Source organism: Petromyzon marinus, chromosome 34, assembly GCF_048934315.1.
Source record: "Petromyzon marinus isolate PM22_M1 ecotype Great Lakes invasive population chromosome 34, UKy_Petmar_22M1.pri1.0, whole genome shotgun sequence".
NCBI lineage: Eukaryota > Metazoa > Chordata > Hyperoartia > Petromyzontiformes > Petromyzontidae > Petromyzon > Petromyzon marinus.
This window is the reverse complement of record NC_133700.1, coordinates 3454408-3469880: the sequence shown is the minus strand read 5'-3', so window position 1 is coordinate 3469880 and position 15473 is coordinate 3454408. Positions and strand designations below refer to the sequence as shown.

Here is a 15473-nt window from a genome sequence, read left to right as displayed (position 1 = left end):
CACTGACAAGTGCATCCCAGTGCTGCGTTGAGTTCGTGGTGACACAGTTGGCTCCAAGCAAGCGTGGCCCGGGTAAAAGCTTGTGGGCTCCATTTACGCAAGAGCTCTTGCCTCCAGGACCGCCTGCCAATCGACCCCCATTGCACCATCCCCTGCACCCCCCCTACCGCGGTAGGCCCAGTAGGGGGCGCAATGGGAACGCGGGGCTCCACTTTGTGAACACGGTTTTTCCAACCCAGCCAGTAAGCAGCTTGATCGAGTGCTCAACGACACAAAAAGTGTTAAATCTTGACTGAAAGCTTTCGTGACTGCAGGAATTCATATTCCTTTGGGTCTTTCGGTGAAGTCACGTAGATGGTTCACGTAGACGTAGTTTTTTTGTTTGTTATTTTCTTTGAATCATCTCCGTGACTTTACCGAAAGGATTTTTTCGATTAAAAGCTTTCGTGACTGCAATGATTCATCTTCTTTGGTTATTTCGGTAAAGTCACGTAGAATGAGAATAAAATGATAAATTGATAAAATAAAATAACACAATAATATTCTCACGACGTTTCGGCCACAACACAGACTGTAGACAGTCTCGTCCCTGTAGACAGTCTCGTCCCTTCACCTGATGAAGGCCGCTTGTGTTGTGGCCGAAACGTCGTGAGAATATTATTGTGTTATTTTATTTTATCAATTTATTATTTTATTCTCATTCTACGTGACTTTACCGAAAGAACCAAAGAAGATTTACCGAAAGGCCCAAAGGACACAAAGTCTACCAGACAGTCTCGTCCCTTCACCTGATGAAGGCCGCTTGTGTTGTGGCCGAAACGTCGTGAGAATATTATTGTGTTATTTTATTTTATCAATTTATTATTTTATTCTCATTCTATGTGACTTTACCGAAAGAACCAAAGAAGATTTACCGAAAGGCCTAAAGGACACAAAGTGTAATATAACCACGGAAACACAACTTCCTACTTCGTGATATTTCTTAATTAGTGTTCGCCACAACTCACAAAAACAATAAAAAATAACCGGCCGACTACTTAAGTGAGAGTAGGTGTGTGTGTGTGAACGCTTAACCCAAGATGTATTTTAGAAACACAACGATCCATCGCGGCAGCTATCCTTTTTTGAATCTACAATTAAACTGCTTGTCACGTAAAACCGCTGCTCACCCTCTTCCCTCCAAACTCAAACCCCTCCACATCCTAGCAGCGCGCCTCTCTGCTGTTCTCCAACCCTACTCATGGATAACCCCTCCAATCATCTCCCCCGCACTCCCTTATTGCACCCCCCTCTCCCCCTGCATCACCACCCAATCAACCCTCCGCAGGTACCCACGCATTCCCAGCAGCCACCCTGTTCCAGACAAACAATAGCAATCGCTAATTCACACCCCCCCCCTGCCCACCTTCCCTTTGCAGGTCACCATACACAGCACGACTCGGTGCCAAGAGCGTGGCTGTTTTCATGCGCATCAAGTGGGACACACACGAGGACACACACACACACACGAGGACACACACACACACACGAGGACACACACACACACGAGGACACACACACACACGAGGACACACACACACACGAGGACACACACACACACGAGGACACACACACACACGAGGACACACACACACACGAGGACACACACACACACGAGGACACACACACACACACACACGAGGACACACACACACACACGAGGACACACACACACACGAGGACACACACACACGAGGACACACACACACGAGGACACACACACACAAGGACACACACACAAGGACACACACAGCAACCTCCACATCCCGCGAAGGCAATTAACCAGGACTTGGGGGAAGAGGCGTCGTCGCACACAGCATTCGCTACGACGTTTGGGATGATTCACAATACATGTTGCGGAGGTGGAGTGGTGGGCGGGTGGACCGGTTGGCGACCTGCACGATAAACGCAGCATCCAGAGTTGGATTCCCAGCCACAGCGAACATCAAGGGTGAGTGGTATCTGAACCAATTCTGGGCCCTCATTCGCCAACTCGCACTGGCCTGCATGATTCCGTATGGTTAAACAACTCTCCATTACTCGTATGGTGTGGCAAGCCCTTCGTCTTGTCGGTAGGGTGACGAAAGGCTGTAAAATAATGTTTGAATTACTAATAGACAAAGGTAATACCAATTTCAAAAGCACACGACACCATGTTTGGGGATTCATTGTTATTTAAATGTCCATTGTGGAAGCTAGCGTGGAGAGGCAGGTGACACAGAGAAATCACCCCATTATAGTAAACGCGAGATTGTGATCTCACGCAGGAGATGTGTGTGTGTGTGGGACTTGGGGTTAGTTGATGGCCTCCAACAGAATAGTTTTATAGCCGACTGAAGATTTTAAATTAAACCACATCAAAAGGGCGCAGTGCAGATGCCAAAACCTGTAAATAATTTTGCACTTTACGGCATCCGAACGATAACCATGCATGTTGTAAAAGAAGGAAGCAATCGTGTTGTGCCCGATAATTCATTTCCCACCCTCTTGCACACTCCACTCCCAATTCCATTATTCCGATGATAGATTTTTTTCCCCACCCTTGATTTGCATTTATTAAATCCATTTTGAACAGCGATTACTCAAACGCGCAACTTGCACGATTTAATATTTCTGCAATACTGGGGGTGGGGGGGGGACACTTGTAGTGCATGCGTGGGTTGAAGCATTTAGCGTGAATTTAGTAACAGCTCGTAAATTCCACCCATATCAATCCTCAAAACGAAATCCACGAAGATCCCAACAACAGTACGAGAGCTTTTAAACGTATTATGCTGATGCAGAAGAGCCACCCGCCCACTTTTAAGCCCAAAATAGTTCGGCAGTGAACTCCAGCTTCGGTTAAGCGTTCTTTGCTTGGCAGCAAACATCGCCAGGCTTCATTAAGAAGGCGTGGTGCGTCATGGTGCTGAGTAAAAGTCTGCCGATGGCTTTGTTCAGTCTAAATAACATGTACGAGTACTAAACGAGATGCTCTTAATGTACCTTTTTAGAACTTAAAAAAAAGAAATAAAATACTGAAACTATTTTTTATTTTAACAGGGAAGGCCCACTGAGCTCTATCGGTCTTTTTCAGAAGCGACCTGACCATCACAAATGATAGCTCAACAAAGTGGCTTTACCATGAGGATATTTCTAGCAGCCAAATATTATAAATGCACGTTGCTAAATGTCGAGGGGAAATCCGGAGGACCCGAAGAAAAATCCAAACGACCACGGGGAGGAGAGAACACGCAAAGTCCAAATATACAGCAGCAGGCGTCAGGGTCGGGATCGAACCCACGACCTCCTGTATACCAGGCGAGGTAGTTAACATCTCGCCACTGGTAAAAGCGCAATTCCCAGAAGGAACAACCTGCTCTTACACAATTCACCCTGCCGGCTCGCACTCGCTAATTATAAAGTTATTTGGAAAAAAAATAATGATGCTCAGTGCAATTTTTATAAACCGCCACTCAAGCACGGGGAATCTTTAAAGCCCTAAGGACGTCGTTGATAGTGTCAACACTGCAACCTGCAAAGGTTGTCACCGAGTACAACACTTGGGGCAAAATGGGACCACAATGAGGCTTGTGAGTGACAGGTCAGAACAGACCAAATCTCTGCTACAGAGGTGTTATTTCCGCCCTTAACATCAATCAAATATTTTGTTTGCTATTGATCAATAATATTTCCAATGCTTTATTTTAGTTGGTTCTTCGCATTAAAAAAAACAGTGTACACTATTAAAATGTACAATGTTAATAATGTCTTATTCTCATCAATCAAAGTAATATTCTATAAAACACGTTTGTCAATATAAATATAATTACTTCGCAACTCTTATTTGAATGCGCCAAACCTCGCTGAGGCGTCATGACGTTTAGTGCGTATTCTGACACTTGCTCAAACATTCATAGTTTTTTTTTTATAGACGTTAAGGTTGCACTCGGTATACACACAAGGTGCTTGCCACAAATGAACCACAATACCTTGCTGATCTCGTCAAGGAGCATGAACCATCACGCGAACTCCGGCCATTCTCGCAGTGGCTTTACGCGCTTTCAGATGCGCTTCTGCGGCTATCTGGAACGCTCCTTCCTTCCCATATTAGGAGGCCACCGGAGCTATGCACTTTTAAATCTAGATTGAAAACTCATTTGATCATAACTGCTTTTTGTTTCGTTTGCTGTCCTTCCCCCACGCACTCCGATTAGCACGGTTGGCTACGTACAGTGCGAAAAAAGTTCAATATGCATAAATAAATACATAACAGAGGCAACAGTGCCACCCTGTGGTGACCACGGTGAAGAGGCATCAATGATCATTCCTGCCTCATCCTCCCTCGCCCTCTCCGAGCCTCGCGTTCATCTCGACACACTTTTTTTAACACCGAGGAAATGGCCGTGTAGGGAACCCACCCTCTGCCCCTACGTGCTCTCCCTTAGCATGTGCCTATCACCACCTCCTTATGCACGTCCTATCACGTCAAGATCCTTACGATGCCCAGCAGGCAAAGAAATGCCTCCTGGGAAGAAGGGGCCCACGGGTGATGAAGGGGGACTGGCTTCTTGACATCCAATGACCGTGACCCCGCAGGGAGCACTTTTAACCCCTGGACTTGAGAGAGAGAGAAAAAATAAATCTCCTGCCCCAGACTTGTGTTGGTGAAATCGAATCCACGATCCCATTACAGATGGGAGTAACAACAAATAGATTTGACTTGGACATTTCACCGTGAATAACAAAATGTTAAAATGACCGTCTGTTTCCATCTAGAATGGAATTCAAGGGCCACTCGGCAAAGCTTTCGCTCTAAATAAATACACGAGCATTGATAATACAGTAAGCACCCGAACTTTAAAGTGAAGCCTTTAAAAGTATTTTTAAATGCTTTTTTCAAGTCTTCACTTTCAAAAAATGTCCTGTTCTCATGTTTGTTTTTGATAAGTAATCATTTGTTTACATTCAACAGGCCCAGCCAATACTCTTGTTTAATCACGTGGGAATGCGTTTTGATAACTTTTCTAGTGTGTCAAGCGGGAACATTTGTTTTATATCAAATTTCCAGATGCTTGCTGCATATTGCAAAGGAGTACACTGGCGATGTCAATACATTCACAATATACTCACTGTGACACACACATCGAAGAAGACAAAGTAAACACTTAAACATGTATTAGCTAAAGCACTTTCCCTCCCAACAACAATAGTCAAATGTGTTATGACAAACACTATGCAAATCTTGACGAATAAATAGCCGAACGTGTTGAACGGATCGTGTTAATATTTCGTGGAATTTGAGCTCTTGAATATCCATTTCACCAAAACCTTCCAGCGCATAACGTTCTAAGAACAAATAATACAATGATGACACAATGACCTTAGACCTAGAAAAACAGGCAGCAGATGCTCAGCGTTGTATTAAAACGAAATTAAAAATGTAAAATCTAAGGTTCATAATAAAAACACAAACTTATCATTCATATAGTTGTGCATTCCAAGTAAGCAATTATCACAACATAATTTGCTCACTAAAATATACTCCCACACGTGCATCCAGTCTCACCTGCACGTATTTTGTCTGGTGTTCCAGATTTGAGTCTTCATCTCGGCCTCGCACGTCTTGCTCAACTGCCTCGTGCTCTGGTTCCTGCCGAGCTGCATGCTTCAAGCCTCCGAGAAGAGATGGGAAATCGTCGCAAGGAATCGGCTGGGGAACAAGCGCCGCTCGTTCGCTTTTTAGGACACTCGTCCCAAAGCTGGACTCGCTGAAACTAAGCGGAATCTGCGACGTGCAGCTCACCGTGCTGCTCTTCTCCGTGGCCTCCTCCGTGACCACGGTGCTGGGCTGCTCATAGTCAAACGTGGCCACTGGACAAACCGCAAGGTGGGGTTGACGCGTGTCGTGGAAATCGCTTGCAGCGTTGCTGGCAATCTGTTCATTTGCTGTGTGCTCCTCTGGGGCCACCTGCTCAGCTGTGCCTGGTTCTACGATTTCCCTGTGGTCTACCACCTGTGGCTGGAACACACCTGGCAACTGCTTTACGCTAATCTCCGACTCCTCCAACCTGTGCCAGCCCAGCTCTGCACTTGGCACCTCCTGCACGCTTGGCGGCTGGCGCAGATTAGAGAGGTCTGCTTTTATTTGATCGTGCTCCACATTTATAATCCCTGGAAACCTGATTCTTGGTTCTGCTAACTGCTCTGGGACGGCCTGCTGTTCCAAAACCTTTGTTGTCGCTTTCTGCTCAGCTTCCTTCTTTTTTTCTGGCTCCTCGTGCAGAGCCTCCCGAGCCAATGGACTTTTGGGCTTGGTTGCAGCAGACTTTTGCCTGCCAATGAGCAATCTACAAGAAATAAACAAAAAAGCAATTTCACTTGGAGGTCAAATGGCACTTCATCGGTGTTTTAAAACATACGTGCCATTTTATGGTTTGATGGCATTCACGCAATTTTAAGGTCGTGAAAAACTGAAGAGTTTTTTTTAAAAGTACGGTCACTTCCAAGACGAAGACACGTACAAGGTAAAAGGTGCAGCCCTGCAATTGCTCACTCACACCGCTGCTGGCGGAAGTGTCGCCACTAGAGCATGCTCTAGACTAAACTATTCAACTATAAACTAAACTAGTTTTATTTTGCTAGGTAAGGCCCACTGAGCTATACAGCGCTTTTTCAGAAGCGACCTGGCCACAAATGATAGCTTAACGAAGTGGCTCATCATGTTAAAATTGACAGCAGTAACCAAATACCCGAAACGCACGTTGATTCTAAATGTGCAGGGAGAAACTGGAGGAACCAGAGAAAAATATACACAACCGCGGGGGAAATATGCAAACTCCAAATATGGAACAGCCAACCTCCTGTATACCCGGCGAGGAAGTGAACATCTCCTCCCAACCATGCTGGCCAGACAACTGGGAAGAAGTTGGAGTACCCACACTTTACTCCACCACACGTGACTTGCCAAACAACGAGCTATGCTGCTGTACCCATTTACACAGCTGGGTCGACACAGGTGGGGGGATGTAACAAACGTGCCCCCATTGTTTCGACGCCAGGAGACGCACATCGGACTGGTAACCTCCGTGTTGCAAGTTCGGGTGCGCTAACCGATACACACCCAAGGGGGCAGCATCCCCCATGGTACCGTGTTAAAAAAACCCACAGGTCAAACGTTTTGGCAACAGCGTTTTGGTTACGGGAGAGAGTATAGCTCAGGTGCAGGAAAGAGAGAGAGAGAGTGAGAGCGTGCGCGCTCCGCTATCTCATGCGAGAGCCGTGCCTTGCGATCACCTCCCAGAGCACGGGCACGCCACTTTGCCAAATGACGTCAGACAGGGGCCGAGGCTTGGGAACGAACTCATTGCCAGTTTATTCTGCACCCCCCCTCCCCCACCCCACTCTTGATTGAGCCCTCGCACTGGAAAGGTGCTGGCAAGAGCCCCGGCTTTTATTCAACCGCTTGATTAATATGTGCGCGTGCGTCTCGCGGAGAGAGCGTGCCCCGTGGCTCCTGAGCAAACAGGCCCAGCTGGAGTTAATGCGTCTGGCAGCGGGCACTAAAGGCCCGGCGCAGAACCCCCGAGCCCATTCAGGCGACCAACATAAGCCGCACTTTAAAAGCTTTTCACGGGACGAGTGATGGATGTTTTGTCAGGATTCCAATAAGCGCGGGAGATCTTTGTAAAACCCAGGATGCGAAAATGGGCACGTCTCTTTCACCGATGGGAGCTTTATTTTGCGCAGAATCGCTAAGCACATTCGACCGTTGGCGTCTTACTTTGTAAGCATCTTAAATAGTTTCTACTTAATATGACGTAAAGCATTTGCGCAATTAACATGGCATTGAACCTAAAGCGATGCTACATAACGCAGCCGTGATATCCAAGAGCATTGTGGAATATCACACTTAATACGTAACCATGAAAAAGCGTTACAGGGACAGCCAGAAAAAAAATCCAGGGAATTCAGACAGCCGCTCCATCGGCCCCAAGTTCCTGCCCACGCCGAGTGGCAGGGTATCCCAACCCCCCCTTCTTCTTACTTGACACGGCCGATGGTGTTCTTGAGCAAGGTGCCTGCAAACTCCTCCGAGATGCCCACCAGGCTCACGCCATCCACCTCCAGCACCTGGTCACCAACGTCAATCCTGGACAAGAGAGACGGCACCACGCTGGCAGGTCGGGAAAACCACTCGAGGGGTGTGCGGCGACGCCCGGCCTGCAACACCGAACCTCCGACAGAGAACCGTCGATGAAGCAAGAGTTCATGATTCACCTGTACTGCCCCACCCATTACGGGGAAAAACAGCCAAAGCACATCGCCCTGGCGATCTGCCTAAGTTGTGGTCCCTCTGGATGAGGCCGCGGGTTGAGCGTTTATCCTCGCAGGCTTTTGCCGCGCATTGCCTGCGGTTGTCTTTGGGAGCTGGCAAGCCTGCGGGTGAAAGCTCAGGAGGAGAATTTCCCAACCTAACGGAGGGAACAATCTCTAAACGCGCGATTCGGACCTGCGCGCTTTAAAAAAAAAAAAGGGAAGCTCCTATCTCGGCCCAATGCCAGGGATGGGCGGTGACATTCGCCGTCAATTATCCGGAGCTCCACGAACCAAGGTGATTCAACAGACCTCGGTTTCGACCACCGCTGCGATATCCAACATCAAAAGGGTGACTTGGAATCAGCAAATCCCTTTAAATATCGGAAAATGCGTTGTTCCTTATTTTTTTTTATAAAAAGCGCGCTCGTGAAAATGAGGCAAGCGGAAGGATTTATTGGGGGGGGGGGGGTCAAAAGGCAGCACCACCAGGGCCTTTAGCCCGGGGACCCCGAGTAATCCCGGGTTGAAGGCCGAGGAGCAGGCAAAGTAAAAACAGCAGTCGGGTTTTTTTTGTGTGTGCGGCAAGCGTTTGATGATTACAATCGCAGCGAAAAAAACGAAATCGCCACAAAGACTTTTCACAAGCATGGCCGTGGTCTCAGCCAGACTTTGATGGGCGTGGAGAGAGTGAAAAGGGGGGAAAGGAGGAATGTTCTTTTGCGATGTACGGCGGTGTGAGCATATGATTCAGTAACGTGTACCTTTTGAAAAGAGATAAGAAACAAACTCTGGATTCCCCACTGTGAACACTGGAGGCAACAATGCACACAGGAGGTCACGTAATGTCAATTGTTTATCCTGAAAAGCCTCGGCGATTCTTCAAGGTTTTTCACTCGGGCCATACATTGGGTTGTTTGGGCCGGTCCCCTTTTAAGAAGTGTTTTGTGTGGTGGCAGAACACCCAATGTTTCTGGAGAAAATCGACGCATTGAGACGGGTTTTATGAACCCATTTGCTGTGCTGCCATCTTGCAGCCCGGCTGGTGCGAGGGCTTCGCAGATCTTTACGCGATCCATCAACGCGTATATTCACCACCGTGCCCTGGTGGAAGTTGCGTTGCATTTTATTTTACCAGGTAAGGCCCACTGAGCTGTAGAGCTCTTTTTTTCATAAGCGACCTGGCCATCCCAAATGACAGCTCAACGAAGTGGTTTTATCAAGGGAAATTTATATCGGTCAAATACACTAACACGCGTGTTTCTAAATGAGGGAATACCCGGAGGACCCGCAGAAAAAGCCACGTGACCACGGGGAGAACATGCAAACTCCATATACATAGGCACAAGGGTCGGGATCGAACACACGACCTCCTGTATACCAGGCGAGGTCGTTCGTGGTGAAGCAGACGTGATGAGCATCGCTTCTGCTTCACCCAAAAGAAACGCTCAAAGTGTTTGATATGTTTTGCCGGTTAATATGCCCCACCTTTTAACAGTGCCTAAACCAAAATAAAAAAAACACCTCCCCCCTCACCTGCCGTCCACCTTGGCAGCTCCTCCGTCCAGCAGAGCCGCCACGTGGATATTCTGCTCTTCGGGGTTGGGGCCTCTCCCCAGGATGCCGATTCCAAGACCTTTGGGGCCTGCGGGCACATGGGACATGACCGGTGGAAACCAGGGTCGGCCCTTCGTGAGTGGTCTGTTGAAGACGGAATGTGGCCATAACAATGTAATATCTTTCCCATGGGAATGCCTGTATGACTAAGGTTCTTCTAACTAAACATTGTTCTTCAGAGACTTGTTAAGACCACTCAAGATTTGCTGGTAGATTGGTAAAAAAAAGACCATAATCCAAGCGAATGAACATATTAGATTTTTTTTTTTACACTGAACTCAGCCATGCACATTTTCAATCACTCCGTTATACCTGAGCCACCTTTATCCAATAAACTACTCCTCAACTCTGTCATTTGTTAGGTTACTCAGCCGCGCCGCAACGTGACACTGTTATAACACGCCTCAGGTATGCCGCCTTAACAAACATCAACACTGAACGTTTCAGAATGTTCCCGAGCAGCGAATGTTACGCATGAAGGCTGTCAAAGTTAATATTCGTTTAAATAAAGGGTTTTCTTTGTTTGTTTCCAAATTCAATCGTTAATACATTTTTAAACACGCATTCGTCCAACGAGTATTATTCATAAATCACAACGCATAATGTGCCATGTCCACATGTGACCAATAAAACATCTTGCTGAACGCCGAACTCTGCCAGTGGAGGGCGCAAGCCAGAAGTTTAAAGAGATGGGCCGCTTGCGTGTTTGTGTGTGCAGAGGGGAGCGGTGGTGTAGCGGTTATCGTGCTGCGCGTTAAACCCGGCGACCCGAGTTTGATTCACGCTCACGGCCAGCACCAGTGACGATTATTTGAACCGGTCCTAGGCCTTCCCTAGGTCGACTCGGCCTCAAATGAGTACCTGGTGTGCGGTGTGTAAAACATCGCCACGAGGGAGACAAATGCGTCCGGGCGCGGTGTTGGCCATCCACCCCCTCGTGTGCTGTGCCGGCCTTCATAGGCGCTACTCGCTAACAGCACTTGCCCCAACAGTCTGTTCAGGCTACACGGGGTCTTTGTTTGTTGTGTGCAGAGGAGGCAACGTGTTATCGGTGACCCAGTTGTGAGCCCACAGAGATAAGCAATCGGCGCCTGCTTCACCCGAAAGAAACTGCAAGTGCTCAAACTGTTTGGCCAATAACACACGAACTCTACACACGTGCGGGGGGCAGTTGCTGTGGATTTGGAACAATGTAAAGCAGAATAATGTAATGCAGAGCACCGAGCTTGGGGTGTATCAACCGGCTGTGATTCAACCGGGTTCTCAGCTGTGGGGGTGAATTGATGGTCTCAGCCTGGTCACCACTGACTGGGGCCTGCGCTGTTAGCGAGCACCGGCTAAGGCCAGCACCAGGGCTGGCATTCATACACAATATGAGATCATCATTTAAGGTTGAGTTGACCTAGGACTCCCACAGGACAGTCAGATGCAACTTGCCACCAATTTATTCCGTGTCTGGGAATTCAACTAAGGTCCACTGGGTTAGTAAAGCAGCGCTCTAACCATTTGTATGTCCCGAGAGATGATGTTTACAAACTGCACCAGGTATTCGATTAAGGTTGAGTTGACCTAGAGGAAGCAGAGGCCCGGTTCAGATAATTTGCGCTGACGGCAGTCGAGGCGGGGGAATTAGACTCGGGTCGTCACGATGATAGCCGCTACACTGTTACAAAGATAAAGATCCCCCGCATAGCCTTGAACAAACTGTGGGGGCAAAGTGCTGTTGGCGAGTGGCACCTATGAAGGCCGGCACAACATACAAGGGGGGGGGGGGTGGGTGGCTAGCACCAAGCCTGGCCGCCTTTGTCTCCCAAGCGGTGATGTTTACACACCACACCAGGTACTGATTTGGGGCCGAGTCGACCTAGGGGGAGGCCCCGTTCAGATAATCGTCACTGGCGTTGGCCGTGAGAGGGGCTTCAAATTCGGGTCGCCGGGCTCATAGCGCAGCGCGCTAACCACCACACAACCGCTCACTCGCGTAGAGACAACAAACCAACGCCGACACGCCGCATTAACACGGGCTACGAGTGGCGCGTTACTTCCCGAGATGCCGAGTGACCTGCTCCTGCTCCTCCTCCTCGTGCGCGCGCGGTCACTGCCCCCCACCGCGTCGCGCCGACGCCGGTCGAGCGCGCGCAGCGGCGGCACCGCCGCGACCGCCGGACAGCTCCGGCCGCGCACAGCGAGGGGGAGAGCCGGACGGGGTAATTGCACTTAATGACGCGCCGACAAACAAGCGGGGGGCGAGGGGGCGAGCGGGCGTCATCCGCCGCTAAAGCTGCCGCGCCCTGTGTTGGGGTGACGGCAAGGAGAAGGCGGGTGTTGGTTTTTTTTGGTTTCCTGGACGCGCAATCACTCCCGAGGTCTCGTATTCACGAGAACGACTGCGCGTACCAGCACCGCCGTTGACTCGTAGGCGCGGATACGTCTAGGCCAAAATACTTCGAGGGACGTACGAGCGCCGTAGCAATTAAGTGTGCGCGTCACGTCATGTCCTGCGTGTGTCAGCACTGGCAGTGAATGTCACATTCGTAGTGTGCCATGCTACTAACCCGGCCACCCGAGTTCAATTCCCGCTCACGGCCAACACCAGTGACGGTTATCTGAACCGGTCATGGGTTCTCCTAGGTCGACTCGGCCTCAAACTACTCCTATTGAAACTATTTTTTTATTTTACCAGGTAAGGCCCGCTTGATCTATATAGCTCTTTTTCAGAAGCGACCTGGTCACAAATGATAGCTACACAAAGTGGCTTATTATTATTATGCGAAAATGTAAAGCAGCCAAATACTCGAAACGCACGTTTCTAAATGTGGAGAGAAACACCGGGGGACCCGGAGAAAAATCCACGCGACCACAGGGAGAACATGCAAACTCAAAATATACAGCAGGCGTCAGGGCGTGGTGCTGGCCACCCACCCCCTCGTGTACCGTGCCAATCTTTATAGGTGCTCAACAGCACTTGCCCCAAAAGTCTGTTTAGGCCATACAGGGTTTTTATCTATATACATCACGTAGCAATGATTAATTATAGCTCTTTGGTTAGTAAATATTAGATGCAACCCAAAGAATAAACAGCTGTTATCTTTTAGATAAGTACCTTGGCTGTGTTTTCTGGGTTGTCATTAATGAGGCTTCAACTTGTTGGGAAATGCACCATTAAGGCCCCTTCGAGATGTCATCCTGACTTCACTGCCATACATTTATATACATTAATGCAGTGCATTAGAGCGCACTATGCTGGAACAATTGACGGAGACTTCAAAACTGTATTTTCTCATGAAGTGCATACATAACGGCCCAAATATACACAGAGCGTAGACACGCATCAAAAACACAGCGTAAGTCGGGAATTGAACCCAGCGGCCCGTATTAACGCTGTGCCACTCTGTCTAATGGGGGGGGGGGTCACTATAACGCCAATGTAAATGACATTTTTGTATAAAGTTGTGTTTCTGTTCGAAACTTAACCTGTAGAAAACAATGCAAATTGACCAATGGGTGGCCTGAAACTTGGCGATAAAAAACCAGCGTGATATGGATGAACCTTTTTAGCAAAGGCAATGACATCGATGGAAAGTGGTGCAGAATCCATGCACATGCAAGATGTTTCTTCCGGGTTTGGATCCGTCTGCCTCTGACGAGATAAGATTTCCGTACGCAACGCAACACCACGACACGAGACGGGGGCCCGATCGTCAGCAGCCACAGAGGCTGCCCCTCTGATGACACCCAAACAGAGTCACCCTCAACCGCCCGTCGTTCCGGCACGGAGGTACGAAGGAGGTTGGGGGTGGGGGGGGGCGGAGGACGTCGCTTCCCTCCCAGTGGGCCCTCCCACGGGACAGGTGGCATGGCCACGCAAACAGAGCGGCCATGCCACCACATGTCCGCTTGGATGCGCTTGCTGAACGCTCACGTACGTTGCCATGCAGGAGCCCTGCTCGCGAGGGCGGGGGGGGGCATGTTCCAAATAAATAAATAAAAGTAGCTAAAATTACCCTGAACGCCAAAAACCCCAGACAGAAGAAATGTAAGGTGAGAGTAAATGGTAGCTCCTTGGCTCCAGAGTTGATGGACGAGCAGTCGTATTTAACCGTACGCGAGGAGAGAGATGAAGAGATGACGACCGCCGCCGACGAGTCCATGATTACGACCCAAAACTGGAGCGTTCACTGCAACTGAGAGAGAGAGCGCTGGTCAATTCAAGCGTCGGGCGGACGGTCCGCTTTACCCGCCGGACGAGGGAGCCAATTTTTAAACAAGCGTTTCATTGCACCACTCGTGCACAAAGCCACTGGTAAAAGAGCTGTCAGAGAAATATGCCATGAGCAAGACGGATCTGCGCTGCTCAGTTTCTGCTGCAAATCCAACGAAGAACTGTGGGGAAGCTCGATTCTCCCCAGAAGATGACCTTGTCTGACCTCTTGTTGAGGTGAAGCATTCAAGACGTAAATCTGTCATTTAAAACAAACACCTATTGTGACGGTTGAAGATTTTTGGCTACGTTTTGGTTTTGTCACCCCCGGTGATTGAGGGCAAATGTCAATCGGTATTTTCATAAAGCTCCCCGCCTTTTTCGCGCTGCACATATAACACATTTATTTTCTCTTTCAAGGTTCCGCTGTTTACATTAGCAAGCAGGCGTTCACCTTGGCTGTTTTCCTTTTGCCTCGAGAGGAATTCCCTGTCTCTAGTCATGCATGGAAAGGTGCAAGCCATTCTACACCTGCCTAAAAAGAAAACACCAACTAAATGCTGCCTTTATTAATATCGACCACATTTCAGCCCATTTCCCCCCACAATTTTATCCCGATTGCGCCATCAGGATTGTGTCACGAGACCAAGAATCTTGCTGTTAAAGAACAGGCCCACGGAAGCTGATATCACAGAACTACCGCTGAAGTCGCTTCAAGTAACGTTCATTCCATGCCGATCAAACTGACATTTTTAATGATCAGCGCTAGGAATTCAGACAAATTAAGTTACAGAACCAAATTTAACACGATGTATTTTTGTGTCTTACAGTCATTGGTAACTGGGCCTGACACCGTGAACTTACAGCGCTTCAGGAACCCAATTTAACCCCTTGTGGTTGCCTGGGTTTGAACCCAGTGGTCTTGACGCCCCCAGCTCAGTGCTTTGACCCGTGAGCCCGGCGGCGACCTCCACCAGCTTCAAGTCAGATGTCACCCAGAAGACGAAGCTTTACGAAGGTTGGGGCTTCACGCCGCTTGTATAGTGTTGCCAGATTTTGCGGAGATGGAATGTTGGCTGGATTATCAAAGCACATGATTCCTGCACCGCATTCACGAATGCATTGCAATTGTGCGGTGCTGACCCTGGAAAACCATTCTAGGAATACAGAGCCTCCTACTGAAGCCTCAACATTTTCTAACATATGGAGGAAGTCTGTCTTTCAAAAGCACCGTTGGTAGGCGCACGCGGAGGTGGAGGCAAACAGACCCTGTTTAATATGTTCTGGCAAGCGATGTGTTGGTGGTGATGAATACAAAATC

The 15473-nt window shown here is 48.6% G+C and overlaps 1 protein-coding gene across 4 annotated transcripts in view; it reads right to left on the bottom strand.

The window, feature by feature from the left end:
- Positions 1-15473, bottom strand: part of LOC116948594 (uncharacterized) — a 138888-nt gene that overhangs the window by 72800 nt on the left and 50615 nt on the right. For all 4 annotated transcript variants that reach the window (XM_032965407.2, XM_032965406.2, XM_032965408.2 and 1 more), the window contains exons 4-6: positions 9871-9979; positions 8066-8170; positions 5588-6368 (exon numbers count right to left, since the gene is read on the bottom strand). In XM_032965407.2, the coding sequence (XP_032821298.2) occupies positions 5588-6368; positions 8066-8170; positions 9871-9979 (995 nt within the window). The remainder of the gene's footprint in view (positions 1-5587; positions 6369-8065; positions 8171-9870; positions 9980-15473) is intronic.